The 16,628-nt window shown below is 45.5% G+C and overlaps 7 protein-coding genes across 11 annotated transcripts; 3 read left to right on the forward strand and 4 right to left on the reverse strand.

The window, feature by feature from the left end:
- The first annotated feature begins 7 nt into the window (after positions 1-7).
- LOC6528482 (activin receptor type-1) lies at positions 8-3,624 on the forward strand. Of its 2 annotated transcripts, XM_039370349.2 has the most exons (8): positions 8-126; positions 577-706; positions 822-857; positions 1,068-1,143; positions 1,206-1,864; positions 2,071-2,481; positions 2,539-2,764; positions 2,824-3,624. In XM_039370349.2, exons 1-8 carry the CDS (start codon positions 66-68, stop codon positions 2,971-2,973), a joined length of 1,749 nt encoding a protein of 582 aa, XP_039226283.1. In that variant the 5' UTR covers positions 8-65; the 3' UTR covers positions 2,974-3,624. The 2 variants fall into 2 exon arrangements, with proteins under 2 accessions (XP_039226283.1, XP_002089528.1); XM_002089492.4 differs by lacking the exon at positions 822-857.
- Positions 3,615-5,687, reverse strand: LOC6528483 (tubulin--tyrosine ligase-like protein 12). The gene is given in 2 exon segments (XM_002089493.3): positions 3,615-5,197; positions 5,200-5,687. Coding segments are annotated over 2 exon segments (1,878 nt in total). The 5' UTR covers positions 5,534-5,687; the 3' UTR covers positions 3,615-3,653.
- Positions 5,688-6,224: 537 nt separating this feature from the next.
- LOC6528484 ((Lyso)-N-acylphosphatidylethanolamine lipase) lies at positions 6,225-8,305 on the forward strand. 4 transcript variants are annotated; one of them, XM_015198475.3, is made up of 3 exons: positions 6,225-6,366; positions 6,436-6,686; positions 6,968-8,305. In XM_015198475.3, exons 2-3 carry the CDS (start codon positions 6,552-6,554, stop codon positions 8,195-8,197), a joined length of 1,365 nt encoding a protein of 454 aa, XP_015053961.1. In that variant the 5' UTR covers positions 6,225-6,366; positions 6,436-6,551; the 3' UTR covers positions 8,198-8,305. The 4 variants fall into 4 exon arrangements, with proteins under 4 accessions (XP_015053961.1, XP_039226284.1, XP_002089530.1 ...); XM_039370350.2 differs by lacking the exon at positions 6,436-6,686 and having other exon boundaries at positions 6,230-6,366; XM_002089494.4 differs by having other exon boundaries at positions 6,240-6,686.
- A 522-nt stretch (positions 8,306-8,827) lies between these two features.
- On the reverse strand, positions 8,828-10,645 carry LOC6528485 (lysosomal aspartic protease). The gene is made up of 2 exons (XM_002089495.4): positions 9,634-10,645; positions 8,828-9,570 (listed from the first exon to the last, which is right to left on the reverse strand). The coding sequence occupies exons 1-2, from the start codon at positions 10,549-10,551 to the stop codon at positions 9,310-9,312; spliced, it is 1,179 nt and encodes a 392-aa protein (XP_002089531.1). The 5' UTR covers positions 10,552-10,645; the 3' UTR covers positions 8,828-9,309.
- A 386-nt stretch (positions 10,646-11,031) lies between these two features.
- Positions 11,032-13,049, reverse strand: LOC6528486. Its single transcript, XM_002089496.3, has 2 exons — positions 12,554-13,049; positions 11,032-11,655 (listed from the first exon to the last, which is right to left on the reverse strand). The coding sequence occupies exons 1-2, from the start codon at positions 12,974-12,976 to the stop codon at positions 11,323-11,325; spliced, it is 756 nt and encodes a 251-aa protein (XP_002089532.1). The 5' UTR covers positions 12,977-13,049; the 3' UTR covers positions 11,032-11,322.
- A 234-nt stretch (positions 13,050-13,283) lies between these two features.
- LOC6528487 (deoxyribodipyrimidine photo-lyase) lies at positions 13,284-15,147 on the forward strand. The gene is made up of 3 exons (XM_002089497.3): positions 13,284-13,372; positions 13,442-14,698; positions 14,759-15,147. The coding sequence occupies exons 1-3, from the start codon at positions 13,331-13,333 to the stop codon at positions 15,110-15,112; spliced, it is 1,653 nt and encodes a 550-aa protein (XP_002089533.2). The 5' UTR covers positions 13,284-13,330; the 3' UTR covers positions 15,113-15,147.
- On the reverse strand, positions 15,126-16,543 carry LOC6528488 (proteasome subunit alpha type-6). The gene is made up of 4 exons (XM_002089498.3): positions 16,407-16,543; positions 16,250-16,349; positions 16,011-16,187; positions 15,126-15,711 (listed from the first exon to the last, which is right to left on the reverse strand). The coding sequence occupies exons 2-4, from the start codon at positions 16,323-16,325 to the stop codon at positions 15,230-15,232; spliced, it is 735 nt and encodes a 244-aa protein (XP_002089534.1). The 5' UTR covers positions 16,326-16,349; positions 16,407-16,543; the 3' UTR covers positions 15,126-15,229.
- Between the last annotated feature and the right edge of the window lie 85 nt (positions 16,544-16,628).

The raw sequence follows: 16,628 nt of genomic DNA on the forward strand, positions 1-16,628 counted from the left end.
TGGTCACACTGCCCTGTCGTATATCGATAGACGCCGATAGGTTCGGACTTAAAACATTTCTAGCAATGGAGTCCAATATATTATTAGTTTTTCTATTGACATTTCTGCTAAACAACAATGCCAGAGGTGGGCCTTAATTAGTATTAGGCAGTTATTGAGTGCTTTGAGAAGAGAGTGCGCAAGAGAAACTCCGATTGTAAGGGGTTTTAGAGCCAGACGGAATGGCTTGAAAAGTCACTGAGTGTTTTCGATTTGTTTTCATATGCTGTGGTTCTGCCCAACTGTGCTGCGTACTTGGCCAGGCAAAATCGGAAAAGTGTTCTCGGGATGTTGATTAGTAAAAGAAGCTTCTGACGGATCCTTTAGAACGGATTATATAAACGGATGTCGTGGGCGTTTGCAGCATAAGTGCATTTTCTCAATGATTTACCCACGCACACTATAGTTCCGTGTGTGTATACAGAACTTGCTGGGCCGCCTGTGTGTGTTTTAGTGCTAGTGGTATTGGTGGGGCTTTCCATGTGTGTACATATGTGCTATGTGCATGTGTTTTAATGTGCATTTGTTGTGTTTCAGCTGAAATCAGTGATCATCTGCGGGAGGAAATTCCGAGTTTAGACATGGAACCATCCTCCGCCTCATCCGCCCATTTCAATGGCAAAGAGTTACCGGCCGTGCCACAGAACTCTGTGCAGACGCATCCCAGGTAATTATATCTTAAGTCCTGAACCCCTAGCTTGTATCCCCCGCTTTTGTGCAAAAAACACTGTATTGCTAATCTCTGCTACCTTCCAATTGCCATGCTGCTAATCCCTAATTAGGAGACACATTAAGAGTAAACGCCGCATGAAGAGAAGGTAAAACTTGTACGACTCATGCTTTAAGTCCACATAATAAATGGTTATATTTAAAAAAAAAAAATTCAAAATTATTCATAATTTTACTTGTTATACTGCTCTACGCATTATTATAAACTCTTTTTTTAAGATATTCGATATTGTTACTTATTTTTATACCCGAATGTTACCCGACTTCCTGTAAAATCATATTAAACACTCTTTTACCAGATACAAATGCTATTCCTGCGAGCCGCCCTGCCGGGATCCGTATGAGTTTACCCACACCTGCCAGAATGCGATTCAGGTAAGTTCCTCACTTTAAACTTAATTAAACATAAAAGTAACTAGGTTTCCGTCTTTTAACAGTGCTGGAAGTCGCGCACCCGCGATGCCGATGGTCAGGTGCAGGAGTCACGCGGTTGCAGCACCTCGCCGGATCAACTGCCCATGATCTGCAGCCAGAACTCCTTAAAGATCAATGCACCCAGTAAACGCAATACGGGGAAGTTCGTAAATGTGGTATGCTGTGCCGGTGATTACTGCAATGAAGGAGACTTTCCAGAACTGCTGCCCTTCGACAGCAATGATGTGACGGTAATAACCGCGGATACCAGTAGTATAAGCAAGATGTCTGTTGCTATTCTGGGTCCTTTTTTGGTTATCGCTCTGCTGGGCGCCGTGACCATCTTCTTCATTCGTCGTAGCCATCGCAAGCGTCTGGCTGCCTCGCGAACCAAACAGGACCCCGAAGCGTATCTAGTCAATGATGAGCTGCTCCGCGCCACCAGCGCCGGTGACAGTACGTTGAGGGAGTATCTTCAGCACTCGGTGACCTCCGGATCGGGCAGCGGGTTGCCGCTGCTGGTCCAGCGTACGCTAGCCAAACAGGTCACCCTTATCGAGTGCATAGGCCGAGGCAAGTACGGTGAGGTTTGGCGCGGTCACTGGCATGGCGAAAGCATCGCCGTCAAGATATTCTTCAGTCGCGACGAAGAGTCCTGGAAGCGGGAAACAGAGATCTACAGGTAAGGAGAAAATTACTTTAAGGTATATTGTATAACTTTATACAAGGAATTCCTACACTAGTTTTCAATTTCATTAAAATCAGTCTACAAAATTCCCCAAAAATACTCTGTAATGCTTCCCCCCATTAAATGTGTCCTATAGAGTATAAGATTTATTGCTACCTTTAAATGCTCTATGAATCATTTAGTAATCGCACTTTTTTCAGCACCATTTTGCTTCGACATGAAAATATTCTCGGATTCATCGGCTCCGACATGACGTCGCGCAACTCGTGTACCCAACTTTGGTTAATGACACATTACTATCCACTGGGTTCGCTGTTTGATCACCTTAACCGTAACGCCCTAAGCCACAACGATATGGTATGGATTTGCCTGTCTATAGCTAATGGGCTGGTGCACTTGCACACAGAGATATTCGGCAAGCAAGGAAAGCCAGCTATGGCCCATCGTGATTTAAAGTCAAAAAATATACTCGTCACCTCGAACGGCTCGTGCGTGATAGCTGACTTTGGACTGGCCGTTACCCATTCGCATGTCACAGGACAACTGGACCTGGGCAACAACCCTAAAGTGGGCACCAAGCGCTACATGGCTCCAGAGGTTCTGGATGAAAGGTATGTGCTTATTGGCTGTACCATAAACGACAATATCACATTAAAATTGTATTGCAGCATTGATTTAGAATGCTTCGAAGCACTGCGCCGCACAGATATTTACGCATTTGGACTTGTCCTCTGGGAGGTTTGTCGTCGCACCATTTCTTGCGGCATAGCAGAGGAGTACAAGGTGCCCTTCTACGATGTGGTACCAATGGATCCCAGCTTTGAGGATATGCGCAAGGTGGTCTGCATCGACAACTACAGGCCCTCTATCCCCAATCGTTGGAGCTCGGATTCGGTAAGCCGCTTTCGTATGTCATTGTCAGGATTTTCAATCTAATAGCTCTCATTATTTAGTTACTGGCTGGCATGTCCAAGCTCATGAGGGAGTGCTGGCACCAAAACCCCAACGTGCGCTTGCCAGCGCTGCGCATAAAAAAGACTATACATAAGCTAGCTTCCGCCGACGAGAAGATACGCCTGGACTTTGACGAGGTCTGCGTTTAGTGGTTGTAGTCGAGCCCTAGCAGTAAGCGATAATTTAGGTGTACCACCTAGGTAGTCTAAGATTCATTCATTGACATACCCTTGCATTTCACACTATTAGTTCGTAGGTATATTATTCAAAGCTAAGCCAAGATCCTTCGTGTTGAATTAACTAATCCAAGTACAAGACCCTTGGGAACTTATACATAGAAGACTATAACATATTTATTTATGTTTGAATTGACATTATCGTTTCCGTTCCACCGTGAGCCTAGCCTGAATAGGGTGCCTTGAAAATTGCCTTAAGTTAATGTTAGCATCGACTCTAATGTATGTTCTTGGGATATCATCCTGTAAAGTTGTCATTTCACTATTTACCATTATTCATCGTTCATCAAGTGCCATTTGCAATTGAGAATTGTAAACGCCCTAACTTTAAGCTCACTCTTTGAACTTTACACTAAATTCATAACTCTAGAACTTGTCCATGCTATGATAGAACCATAAGCGACACCACCAATTGACTTGCTATCTTAGTTAGTTAAGCCTTTAGGACTTAGTTCCCCACGCATAGAAGCATACACACCTACTTGTATATTGTACAAATGGCAAGCTATTTAAGTTTTGTATAGTCTAAACGAAATGAAATACACGACTAAGCATTTAACATTAGGATATCTGGTTTATTGGCTGGGCTTATGTCAATTGTCTGCTGTCAGTACCCGGAAGCTCTCGTCATTTTCTTCGTCTAGAAAGAGCAGACGAAAGATGTCGTTGAAGAAATCAGGGTAATAGTCGCAGGCGCGTTTGCAGTCGGGAGTCCAGTTGATTTCCAGCAACTGGGGCTCCATCACCTTTTCCTCATCGTCCTTCCACCGGAGCATAATGTCAGCTGCGTAAAGAGCTCGTGATTGTGCACAAGGAGCCAGGCCGCAGGGTGGATCTGCTTGACTGGCACACTGAAGCACCTCGAGAAGCATGTTACAGATTTGCTGCTCCAGAGCTGACCAACTATTTTCCGGATACTGATCCTGCCAGAGGGCCAGGAAGTCGTCGCACTTGACGTGATGCAGCTGCGCCTCCGTCTGGTAGTTCATCACCGTGTAGTGTTTCTCGTAGTCATCGAAGTGATCCAGCGAGAAGGGGTGATTTGCAAAACGCAGGAAGAACTTCCGGTGTATATATGCCTTCAGCGGTTTGACGCTCTTCAAGAGAATTACATAGCGAATATCAAACTTAACGCGTCCTTCCAGTTCCTCTCGTCTTAACAGAACTGGTCGCTCGATGTACTTTTGTGCTATCTTTGGACCAGTGGCCGGTAAACGTACGATCTGCTTGATGTTGTCCGTGATGTGTGTGTCCAGCCCGCGAGCCAAATTCCACGGCTTGATAATCCAGTGGTTGTCTAGGCCCTTGGCTTCTCTCGTTTGGTAGTAAGCAACGAACTCCTTTAGCTCGGTGGACAGATTATAGGTGGTGGGAAGCCATGTCGGAAACGTTTCAAGCGTAAGGCTATTGTGGTGTTCTTTGGCCGCCCGGCGGCCCACAATGCTTAGGAGGTCTTTGATGGTGATTACGTACTCGAAGGGAAACTGATTGATGAACTTGCCGGGCGACCTATCGGCAAAATTCTCAAAATCCTTGAAGTGATGTGTGAGCCAAAGGACATCCGCCTCGTCTGCGTTGTTAACTTGGATGAACTCAGGCGAAGTTAAATGACGGCGCACCACCTCGTACTCTGCATACACCTTTAAGGGGTCGCAACGTGACCTGGCTGGCAGTGGATCGATGTTGCTTTTGGGATAGGTTTCAGGGATGTGACCGCTGGTGAAGTAGTCTACCCGGGGTTCAACTTGCAAGAAGCTTTCGCCCGTGAGGTCGGAATCGCGCCAGGGTAAAAGCAGGGCATCCCGCTGGGGCGCCTCTTTGGCCACGTACTCCACCACATCGCGGGTCACTGAATCTCCGACATTGCAGTCCCGAATCGGAAAGAGAACACTGTACGTAGTTTGGGTGTTTAGGTAGAGCAGAGGGACAAGACGAAAATTGGGATCGTCCGAGTGGTTCACCGCTGAACCGACTTCGTCCATCACGTACCAGATGGGCTGGCGCTCCTCGTCCGACAAGCCTTCACTGCCGATGGAGTAGGCGTGGCAGTACTTCCATAGCCGGCGCAGTATCTTATCGACCCGATTCTCCAGCTCGAGATCAACGCCAGTGATGGCCGAAAGACGGTCCGCCAGTTTGGATACTGCTCCAATTGCTGCCGGGCTCCGTTCAACCTGAATGTCCAAGCGTGATCGACCAAAAAGATGGCCTGAGGATCACTGGTCTTTATTCCCTGCTCTCGGGCCACGCCCAGTGCGAACACGGGGTTGGGACTGTCGTCGTTCTCGGCAGGATTCTGCTCCTCATCCTCATCGTAGTCAATCAGCATCAACTGGAGTGCTTCGCCGGCGTCGAACGTTTCCGTAGTCAGTTTTCGGTACAGCGCCGGCCAAAAGATCAACGGAACAGCCGAGGACTCCAGCTGCGGCTTGTGCAGCGCCACAAATTCGTTGTACTTGTTTATGCCGTCCATGTGCAAGAAAGGGCGCAAAAAGGAATACTCTTGGAGCACGGCCAAGTTAAAGTGACCGTATACGCCCGGGTCCAGTGATGCGTATTTCTTCTTCTTTCAGGAGGAAGTGTGCACTTTTAGGACTCGGTTGCGTTCCCGCAATCTTTTATTGGATCTGGTGTGAATGTACAACTGTCTAAGCTATGTTTCGAGTAAAAAAAACCTTTGACTTATATTTTTTTAAATAAAAAGTTTAACGCAAACTCAAAATAATTCAACAAACGTTTTACCTTTGACTTATATTTTTTTAAATAAAAAGTTTAACGCAAACTCAAAATAATTCAACAAACGTTTTAAATATTGCCCTTGTTAATCTAATTAGAAGTGCAACACAAACATGAATATTAGTTTTGTCTCATTAAGCTAGGCTTTCCCAGAAAACAAGTTTTCTTTGCTTTAATGTTTTTATTTTAGTAAGTAATTAAGACAACGTTTATCGTTCACAACGTAATGGAATTATAACTGGTGCTTAACAGGATGGATATGAGTTAAAATATTACATTTTAAAGGCTATTAAGGCTCATTTCCCTTTTTGCCGCACCTGCTAACCGTTAACCAGCACTGTCGGCGGCCAGCTGATCAGCCCAGCTGATGGTGTGACCGCACTCGCTTGGTTTTTGCGCCTGTATTTGTTAGTGGCTCTTCCCACTGAATTAGCAACAACAACCAGTATTTCACCATTAGAATAGATAACATGTAATTGCGACACGGAACTTGACTCAGACCAAACCAGGCCACTTTCCGCGGAGCATTAGCAGAAGTTACAAGTCATCCCAGCTCGGCAGTTCTAAGGGGTACAAATCTGAATTTATTCTCGTGTCAGTATTCATGAAACTCTCGCCTTTCGACGGGTACGCACGTAGCGCGCAAATGGTGGCGGAATATTATTGTTAGGATACCAGACCCCCCGCACACACCCGCACACAGCCGTCCATTGTACCCACACAAATCAGCAGTGAGAGATCAGATCGTGAGCGAGATGAGCGAAACGCTGGCAGTGGCGAGCGGTGGCGTGGTGCTTCCAACGCCAGCATCCACCGACGTCTCTATTTCTAACCTGCCGCAGCCTACAGTTGCTGTGGGATCGGTATCCCATCAGGGCATGGACCTAGAGGTAAGCAGGGCGACCAGGTCCAGGCCCAGGTCCAGTTCACCATCATAGTAGGCCCTGCCTTGTGATATCACGATAATACCCAAAATATATCCCCATTTCCATTGCCACATTTTGCAAACAACTGCGCAATTAACTGACAGCCGCTGGTTAAGTAATTTTCGGGACGGACCACCTGGCATGGATCACATAGCCAGCGGCTAGAGGTGCCCATCGAACCCACAACGCTCAGTCACCTCAGCAACTCCCCAAATTCACTCGTCACTTTCATCTCTCACCTGCAGGATCCCCGAAACAATAGATTCTTTCTCTGGAAATGGTTGTGTAACTGGACATCCAGCTCACCGACAATGCTGCGTGCCGTGGAGAAGAAAATACTGTCGTACGTAAAGCTGCCCTACCGCGGCTTCTTTGTGGACATCGGGCCTGCGGTGGGCGAAGCGGATAAGATCTGGACCATCAGCATGAATACTGAGTCCAAGGAGGTGCCCCTGGTGCTCTTGCATGGCCTGGGAGCAGGCATTGCCCTGTGGGTGATGAACCTGGATGCCTTTGCCAAGGGTCGTCCAGTATACGCCATGGACATCCTCGGTTTCGGACGCAGCTCCCGGCCGCAGTTCGCCAAGGATGCGCTGGTGTGCGAGAAGCAATTTGTCAAATCTGTGGAGGAGTGGCGCCGCGAAATGAACATCAACGACATGATTCTGTTGGGCCACTCGATGGGCGGCTTCATTGCCTCCAGCTACGCCCTTTCACACCCGGAGCGTGTGAAACACCTCATACTGGCCGATCCCTGGGGCTTCCCTGAGAAGCCCTCGGACTCGACCAACGGCAAAACAATTCCGCTCTGGGTGCGGGCCATAGCTAGAGTACTGACCCCGCTTAATCCGTTGTGGGCTCTACGCGCCGCCGGCCCCTTTGGCCAGTGGGTGGTGCAAAAGACACGGCCAGATATTATGCGGAAGTTCCAGAGCACCATCGAGGAGGATATCAACTTGCTGCCGCAGTACATACATCAGTGCAACGCCCAGAACCCCAGCGGTGAGTCCGCCTTCCACACAATGATGCAATCCTTCGGATGGGCCAAGCATCCCATGATTCACCGCATCAAAGACGTGCGCAGCAACATACCAATCACGTTCATCTATGGCTCCCGGTCGTGGATCGACTCGTCGTCTGGGGAGAAGATCAAGTCGCAGCGCGGCAGCAACATGGTGGACATCAAGATCGTAACGGGCGCCGGCCACCACGTATATGCCGACAAGCCGGACGTATTCAACCGCTACGTGAACGAGACCTGTGATATGTACAACGTGGCCGGTGGCAAGCTGATAACGCCCTTGCAGCTAATCCGCGAGTCTACGGAGTCCGACGAGGAGCGCGAGCCCAGCCTGAGCACAGCGAAGACGGTAGAGGTCCAGCCCGAAGTGCAGCCGGTGTCCGAACCAGTCACTGCAGCTGACACATCCACGCCGACCACTGACGAACTGGCGGCGAACATCAAACCGAAGTGAGCAGAAGCAGCGGGATTCGCTGAGAACCAAACAAATCACAGCTCGCCTGCCAGCCTGTATCTAATAGCTTAGTGTCATTGCCTAGTATTAAATGGTCATCTTATCCAATTAGCCGTTATTTTTACTCTACCGTCAAAACTGGCCAGCTGAAATAACTCCCAAGACGGGCGTATTCTTATTTATGTTCTTTGAGATTTCAAGTTATACACAGTTTTTAAATAGCTTAAATATATATCTATTTTTGTTAAAAAATCAACTTAGTCAAAAACTCCTTTTTTCAAGTGACCTAAGTTTTATAAAAAAAATGGATTGTGCTGGCAACCAAGCGCTTTTGTAGCAGTTATCGTTAATTTGTGCTGATTCAGTCCGAGTACAAAGGTCACTTCAGGGGCACTGTCACCGCGCATGGAGTTCCATTGATAACTTGACTGAGAAGCAATGGAGGAATTCAAAGCTCCGCCGAAAAGTTCTCTACGAATGCAATCCTTGCCCAACGTGCGTCAGACATCGATCCGGAAGACCCCACACGCGCCACTTGTTTTCAATTCTTTTGGTTTGGGTCTAAGGCTATCTTAAGTTAGCTGATAGCCAGCAAAACAATGGAATTATGTAGTTGAAAACGGGAGCGGCTCTTTATACTAGGTTTATACCAGATTTTATTAGTAAATGATTCATTGGCTTAAGGCATTTCATATTTAAGAGAACGGATCTCTTATAAATAGTCTTGTATAAAAACTGTGAAAGTCGTTGATCCCCAGAGATTTGTTATCAGCTGGCTGGGTACACGATCTTTTCACTGTATGGGGAAATGTATATTATACAAATTAATTGAGTGAAAAAGCTTTACAAGCAGTCATATACATTCGGTATCAATTAGACTCGCCACTAATCATGACAAATGCCATATACACATTCACCTTTTAAAGCTTTGTGCCCTATCACAAAGAGTAGAGCCAGCCAAAACATTCTGCTGATTTCGCATAAACAACTCGTCATCAAACAAAGAAACGTTATAGGTATTACATATATATTCCATAGGTTCTTCTGAGAAATCCGCAAGGGGATCGATAATGTTTACAATTTAAATTTTAAGTATACTTTTCTTTGTTCGATTATTTGGCATCGGCAAAGCCCACACGATCGTTGCCCATATCAAACTCGGTGTAGTATTTTCCAATAAAAACATCACCCAGGATCCATAAAGGTCCGTTTGGAGGGGGGATGTCCATGCCCATGAAACCGGACAAACAGATGGTCTTGCCCATCTGGGCCACACGGAGAATATAGTCCTTGCCCTCAAGTTCGAAGGTCTTTCCGCCCAGCACAAACTTGATTACCGGCAGTTTGGGGATGAGATCGCAAGATACCACATACTAGAGTAGGTAATTAGACGGATTAACAGTAATTCGGGTAATAACATTAAGCTTGGTACTCGCCTGACCACCGATGATGGGAGTTCCACCGATCTTCTGGTTAATAGAAGTGGCCTCCTCCAAGGGAGCAGCAATTAGTGACGTGCCGGTGTCAGCGATTACCTGGCAACCACCCTTGCACAGCTGCAAATCACCAATGGAAGCGGCATCCATCTTAATTTGCCAGTAGGCCTTGCGGGTAACGGGCAAGTAGGTGAATTCACCAGTGTAGTGGTTGGGATCGGAGCCGCCAAAAATGATCTCACCGCCCTCGGGGGAGGCGGGATCGCGGTTCAGGTAAAATGAGAACACCGGAGCGGAGATCAAGCCCTGCTCGTACATGGCGTAGAAAGGCGGCTTCACCTTGTCAACGGAAATGGAGCTGTAGCCCAGGCCCAGAATGCCGTCAAACTTGGCAGCCACGAAGACTAGACCCGGCTCACTCAGCGCCTCGGCGAATGTCTGATCCTTGATGTCCAGACCGGCAATGGAAACCGTATCGGTGGACAGGTATCCGGACAAGCTGCCCGAACCGTACTGGATGGCGAACTCAGTGCCGTTCTTGGTGTAGGTCTTCGACTTGGAGGCATCGTACTTGTTGTGCATCAAGCATGCGATGTTGGTCAGGTGACACTTCTTGGACGGCACCCACAAATTCGAGGAGCCGGTGTCGAAAACTACACGGAAGTTCTGCGGCGGCGAGCCAATGGCAATGGGTCCATAGTACTGGGCGTCCATGTAGTTGGACAGAGGTTCCGGCACATCGCCTCCGCCGTACCTAATGCGCAATTGCTGCAGTTCTGTGCCCACATCCGCGAAGTGTCGGCGGGCCGACTGAAATTTGTGGAGTGGTACTCGCAGCAATCTGGGTTTCTCCTGTGGATTTGAGTCGGCCACGGCCGCAGCAAGGAAGGCAACTAGCAGCAGTGCAACCTTCTGCATTTCGAGTTCTATGTTTCTCTTCACTGGTGGCTAAAACTGCAATGATCGCTGCAGTTAATTAAATATTGCGGCACAGCGAAAATGATTCAGCACAGAAAATGTACTAAATTTGACTTGGCGCGACGTTTGACCAGAGAGATTCGATAGTTCTCTTAAAAAATAGTGGAATTCCTTAATTTTCCCTCTTATATGTATTACAAATCAATCAATAATTCTGCACGTTTAGGAAGAGGATACGATTTTTTTACAGAGAAATATAGTAAGAGCTAAACAAAAACCCATCTCTTTTATTTGTAGACTATCAAACTATTAAGAACGTCCTTCATAAATTATTTTATTATATAGATAACAATCGATGGAAATGGGAAGCTTAAATTATATTTGTATATATAAAGATTCTTATAAATTCAATTTAACATGAAATTTGATATTAAAATAGTAATAGTAAAATTAATTAACATTTGGAAAATTTTGGCAAATTTTAAGCTTACGTAGTTCTTAAATAATACAAATGGGTTGTTCAATTTTGTGGTTTTTCAAACAAATAGACGCCGTTGACTGCTTATAATCATCTTGATTTCAGAGAAATAAATATATGATGTTTAATTAATTATAAGCCAATAAAAGTGTAAAATAAATAAAGTTTCATTATAAAATGTTAAAAACCGCTTTTTCTCAGAGCTTAAAGAAAAATGTATGCACAGAACCAAGACTTTCGAAATAGTCAATTGCTTTTCGAATATCATAGAGCGCGCGTATTACTTATTCTTTCTAATACTTTTTACAATCACTTATTACTCGGCAAAGTTTAGATCTGACCTTAGCACAGACATCCAAATTGTAGATTAGGTCGTCAATGTTCATTCGGTACGGAGTCACTCGGGCAGTATCCTCAAATGACTGTTTGGCGCGCCGCAGCCGCTCGTGAATCTCACTCATATCGAGCATCTTCCCAACAGAAAGCTCATGATTGGTGGATAACAGAACCGAGAACAGAACGGAGGACTCCAGGGTGACCTTGCTTCGGTACCCAACGCAGATCTTCTGCTCCACTTCATCACTTTTTATAAGCACGGTTTGACATCTTTTTAGGGAATCTGTGTTCTTTATAAACAATATAAATATATAAATAAATATAAAATTACGTATTTTACATAGAAATGTAACACCCTTAAAACCTCTTAAAGGTGTTACCTCAGGTATGGACCGTATCTCCTAAATTTTATTAATAACAAATTGTATTAATAAAAGATTTGTTGAAATAAGTTTGATGTTGATTGATGGAAGGTTGACGAAAATAGGACCAGAATAATCCCTAAAGAATCGATAAAAAGGAGATGAAAATTCGTTCTAGAAAAGTTGGTGAAAAACCGATGAATTAGGGTATGATTTACCCATTAAAATACGCTAGTAACTGTGATTAAAAGCGATTATTTTGCATTTTGTTAGAGGTGTTTATGTGATATTTTTCTTAGCGATGATTTCCTAGGACACGCCAATCTTGTTTTCATACAAATTAAGCGGTGAATAATAAACCCCTTGTAATTTTTACTAAGCGGTTATTCAACGATGAAAAGTCGGTACAAGCTCATCCTTCCAGCTACCACAATAAACTCCTACAAAACCACAACACAAAAAAGAAGAACTGAAATCCTTATGAACAGGCGCATGCTTGCCCACACCAACGTTACCAATGTCCAGTACATTAACGGATCCCTCCCCAACACCTGCTCCTTTGCATCCATCACCAGTTAGACATTAAAAACATCCCAACAAACTGTCCCTTTCCCGACAGAACGGTTGCCATTCAACGCACTTGCGTTAACGACAAACGAAAACATCAAAAGAATTTATAACCATTTTGATTGCGTAAACTGCAGCCTAATCCATAAAATATAAAATTATAATATTTCACACTCTGTATAAACCATTAATTAGACGGGCGGAATGCTACTAGATCTCAGTTTGTTACTAAATAGTTTTTTTTAAACGATCTTCTTACCTTGATATTTTTGATATCATTAGTCAAAATAAAATGCTTCTGCGGCTGTACTACGAATCGAGCTGCTAGCTCGCAATCTGGAGTATACTGATAGCCTTGGGAAACGCGTTTAAAAAATGGATGCAGATCCAGAAGCTTGAGACGTTGTTTGGCCCTCTCCGGAAGCTGAAAGGTGTCTAGTTGGGGCAGAACGTCGGTCCGGAACAAATAGCACACTTCTTCAGCACTGTGATCCCTGAAAGCCTCATTGCTGGTTTTCCATTCCTTCCAGGCTGAAGCATCTTGGATATAAAAAAGTCGGCAAGACGACACTGCGTAGTCGATCAACTCCCTATGAATCGAATGTTCAGCATCGCGCAGCGTGGATCTAGCAATACGGCCGATATTGGCATTGAACGCCACTTCGTCCACTGTTTCGTCCATTTCCTGTGCGAATATAATAAATTTTAAAATAAAACAGTAATAAGTCGCTTTGATTTCTACGTGCGCTTTCAGAGATGCACTCTTTCTGTAATCGAAATCGATGCTGTATATCGTATGCAATACTGACCCTTTTGAAATCTTAAGAAATATTCATGAATTAAAAACATTTAAGTTTTTCAAAACCTTTTTTCCCATTATTATTAGAACAAGTCAATATTCCTATTTAATTTGCCTGCTAAAAAAGAGTTTTAAAATATAGAGCTACCCTATGGAAGAGCACTCAGCGTGCGGCTATTGGATTAAATTTCCAGTTTTATTGAACAGCTGATAGAGTTGCCGTATTGTTGAACAGTTATGTTTACAAATGCATTATATTGGCGCGAATCATTTAAGATCGTGAGTTAAATCGAATTAGTACAAATCAAATCAGGATTTTTCATTCATGTTTGTTTTCTGCCGCTGCAGGCCATGAAGCGTACGAAGGCGCAGAAGGTAGGTCCTTCCAAAAAGGCTGCAAAAAGTGATGAAGGCAGCTTCAAGCCCAAAAGTGATCAGGAAAGCAACGATGAGGAGGCCTCCACATCGAAGTCTTCGTTGGTTTCTAAGCCGGAATACCAAAACTTTGAGCAGTTTCTCACCCACTTGGAACACCAGCGAATCTGCACGGCAGCAAACATTCAGGAATTCCCTTTCAGGAAGAAACGAGTGCGCGTTCTGTCCAAAACCGACGATGTAAAGGAATCTAGCCTAGGCGGCGTCGTCTACTGGATGTCTCGCGACGGGCGCGTCCAGGACAACTGGGCCCTGCTTTTTGCTCAGCGTCTGGCTTTCAAGCTGGAATTACCCTTATCAGTGGTATTTTGCCTAGTTCCCAAATTCCTGAATGCCACCATCAGGCACTACAAGTTCATGATGGGCGGCCTGCAGGAGGTGGAGCAGCAGTGTCGCGCCCTGGACATACCCTTCCACCTGCTAATGGGTCCCGCCGTGGAAAAGTTGCCAGAATTTGTGAAATCCAAAGATATTGGAGCCGTAATCTGCGACTTTGCCCCGCTGCGTTTGCCCCGCCAATGGGTCGAGAATGTAAGCAAGGCACTACCCAAGAGCGTGCCGATGGTGCAAGTCGATGCACATAATGTAGTTCCGTTGTGGGTGGCTTCCGACAAACAGGAGTATGCTGCCCGCACCATTCGCAACAAAATCAACTCCAAGCTGGGGGAGTTCCTCAGCGAATTCCCACCGGTTGTGCGGCATCCCTTTGGAACGGGCTGCAAGAATGTAAATGCCGTGGATTGGTTAGCTGCCTATGCTTCACTGCAGTGCGACATGGAAGTGGAAGAGGTACAGTGGGCGAAACCGGGCTATAAGGCGGCCTGCCAGCAGCTCTACGAGTTCTGCAGTCGTCGTTTGCGCCATTTTAATGACAAACGGAACGATCCCACGGCAGACGCCTTGTCCGGACTCTCGCCTTGGCTGCACTTTGGTCACATCTCGGCTCAGCGGTGTGCTCTGGAGGTGCAGCGGTTTCGGGGCCAATACAAAGCCTCAGCGGATTCGTTTTGCGAGGAGGCCATTGTGCGCCGAGAACTGGCTGATAACTTTTGCTTCTACAATGATCAATATGATAGTCTTAAAGGTCTTAGTTCTTGGGCATATCAAACCCTAGATGCACATCGCAAGGACAAGCGGGATCCCTGCTACAGATTAGAGGAACTAGAGAAGGTTCGCCATAAAATTATTTCTTTGGATTGCCACTACTATGATTTTATTATTTTTCCCTAGTCTCTGACCTATGACGACCTATGGAACTCGGCGCAACTGCAGCTGGTGCGCGAGGGAAAAATGCACGGCTTTTTGCGGATGTACTGGGCCAAAAAGATTCTGGAATGGACTGCAACCCCAGAGGAGGCGTTGGAGTACGCGATCCTGCTGAACGACAAATACAGTCTGGATGGACGCGATCCCAACGGCTATGTGGGCTGCATGTGGTCAATTGGCGGCGTCCATGATATGGGTTGGAAGGAGCGGGCTATTTTCGGCAAGGTTCGGTACATGAACTATCAGGGATGCAAACGCAAATTCGATGTAAATGCCTTTGTCATGCGATACGGCGGTAAGGTGCACAAGAAGAAATAAAACGTTTTTGGAATTTGCCTTTGTTTTGAATGCAAGCCAAGAGCATTTTTTATTTAACCATAGATCCAAGGAGAGGCTTTATAAAATATGACAAAATTACAGTAAGCGGAACAAAACTTAGTCCTTCTCGGCGATTTTGGTTAGGTGTTCCTCGATCTCCCTCTCATTCAAAATGCGGAAAGTTGGATCGGTCTTGCTGACCACGCCGATCTCAATGCCATTCGGCTTGAAGTCTATAGCGAGCACGGTGGACAGACAGGTGATGGCCAGCTGGATCGCCTTCTCCTCGGACAAGTTGTTTTTGTACTTCTTTTCCAGATAGCTGTTGGCCTCCAAAGTTTTGGCACCCACTGAGCAGGCCTTGAATCCGCTGAAGTAGCCAGCCGGGTCCGTCTTGTAAACGCTGGGTCCGATTTCATTGTCGTACGCCAGCAGCACCATGCTACAGCCGAGCGGACGCATCTCGGCATTTTGTGTGTACACCTGGTTGATATCCGCAATTCGCCGGCACAACACATCCACGGGCATATCGTAGCCGTACTTATAGCGGAAGTTGGCAGCCTCGTACCTGGCCTTCTGCACCTGTGAGCGTGAATCAGCTAGGGAAGACCAATAATTTTAGGTATTCAGTGTAAGTTTTTGGTCTGATATAAGAATTTTTTTATGCTTTGCTTTGGCAAGCTATAGTTATAGATTTTATCTCAATCATAATTGAAAAACAGTTTGTAAGAGGCGACTCTACTTCTATTGAGTTTTAACCGAATGAATAAATGAATTAGACTAGAGGTTTAAAAGGACATATTAAAAATGGGCTAACTTTTTACAGAATACTCTTTACTAGAATATGAAACGAGTCATGCCGGGATTCACAAGAATTGAAAGTATCTATTGTTCATACCCATGCGTCCGGTCATTGCGCACCCAATGTCCTTGGTGATGCGAAACAGGTGGGTCACTGTTTCAGGCACAATATTCTTCTCGGTGACCTTTTTTTGGGTGGCCACCACGGCACAGTCGCCACTCTTCAGTGCCACCGTGGTGATGTTCTCCTGGGCGATAGCCTTAAAGGCGTACTCTGGCGGGGATAAGGTAAAGTCAGAGTGGATGCTATAGAGCCGCAAGTGCCAGGATACTAACCCACTTGGTAGAGGCGTCCCTCCGGAGAGAAGATTGTAATGTGTCTGTCAAAGCCGGCTGAACTTCCGCGAGACATGTTGCTTTCCTCTTGGTTCGGTAGCTGCAATAGATAAAGCCGGTTAAAATGCATTTCCTAAGTTAGTCGTAAAACACACACCTTTTGAACAAAAAGAATTTACAAATTTTTGTTATAGCAGGGAAAATGTCGCTTTAAATCGAACCTGGGCAAAATTCAGATTGTCATTCTCAACATAAAAATGAACCTAAAAAATACCAAAAAAGCAACGCGCGCTGGAACTTATTTGTTATCGTAGAAATCGAATATGTGTAGAAAGCCTTATTAAAGTGAAGCTACGCTTACAAGATAGGCTGAATTGTA

The sequence above is a fragment of the Drosophila yakuba genome, chromosome 2L (assembly GCF_016746365.2).
Source record: "Drosophila yakuba strain Tai18E2 chromosome 2L, Prin_Dyak_Tai18E2_2.1, whole genome shotgun sequence".
Lineage (NCBI taxonomy): Eukaryota > Metazoa > Arthropoda > Insecta > Diptera > Drosophilidae > Drosophila > Drosophila yakuba.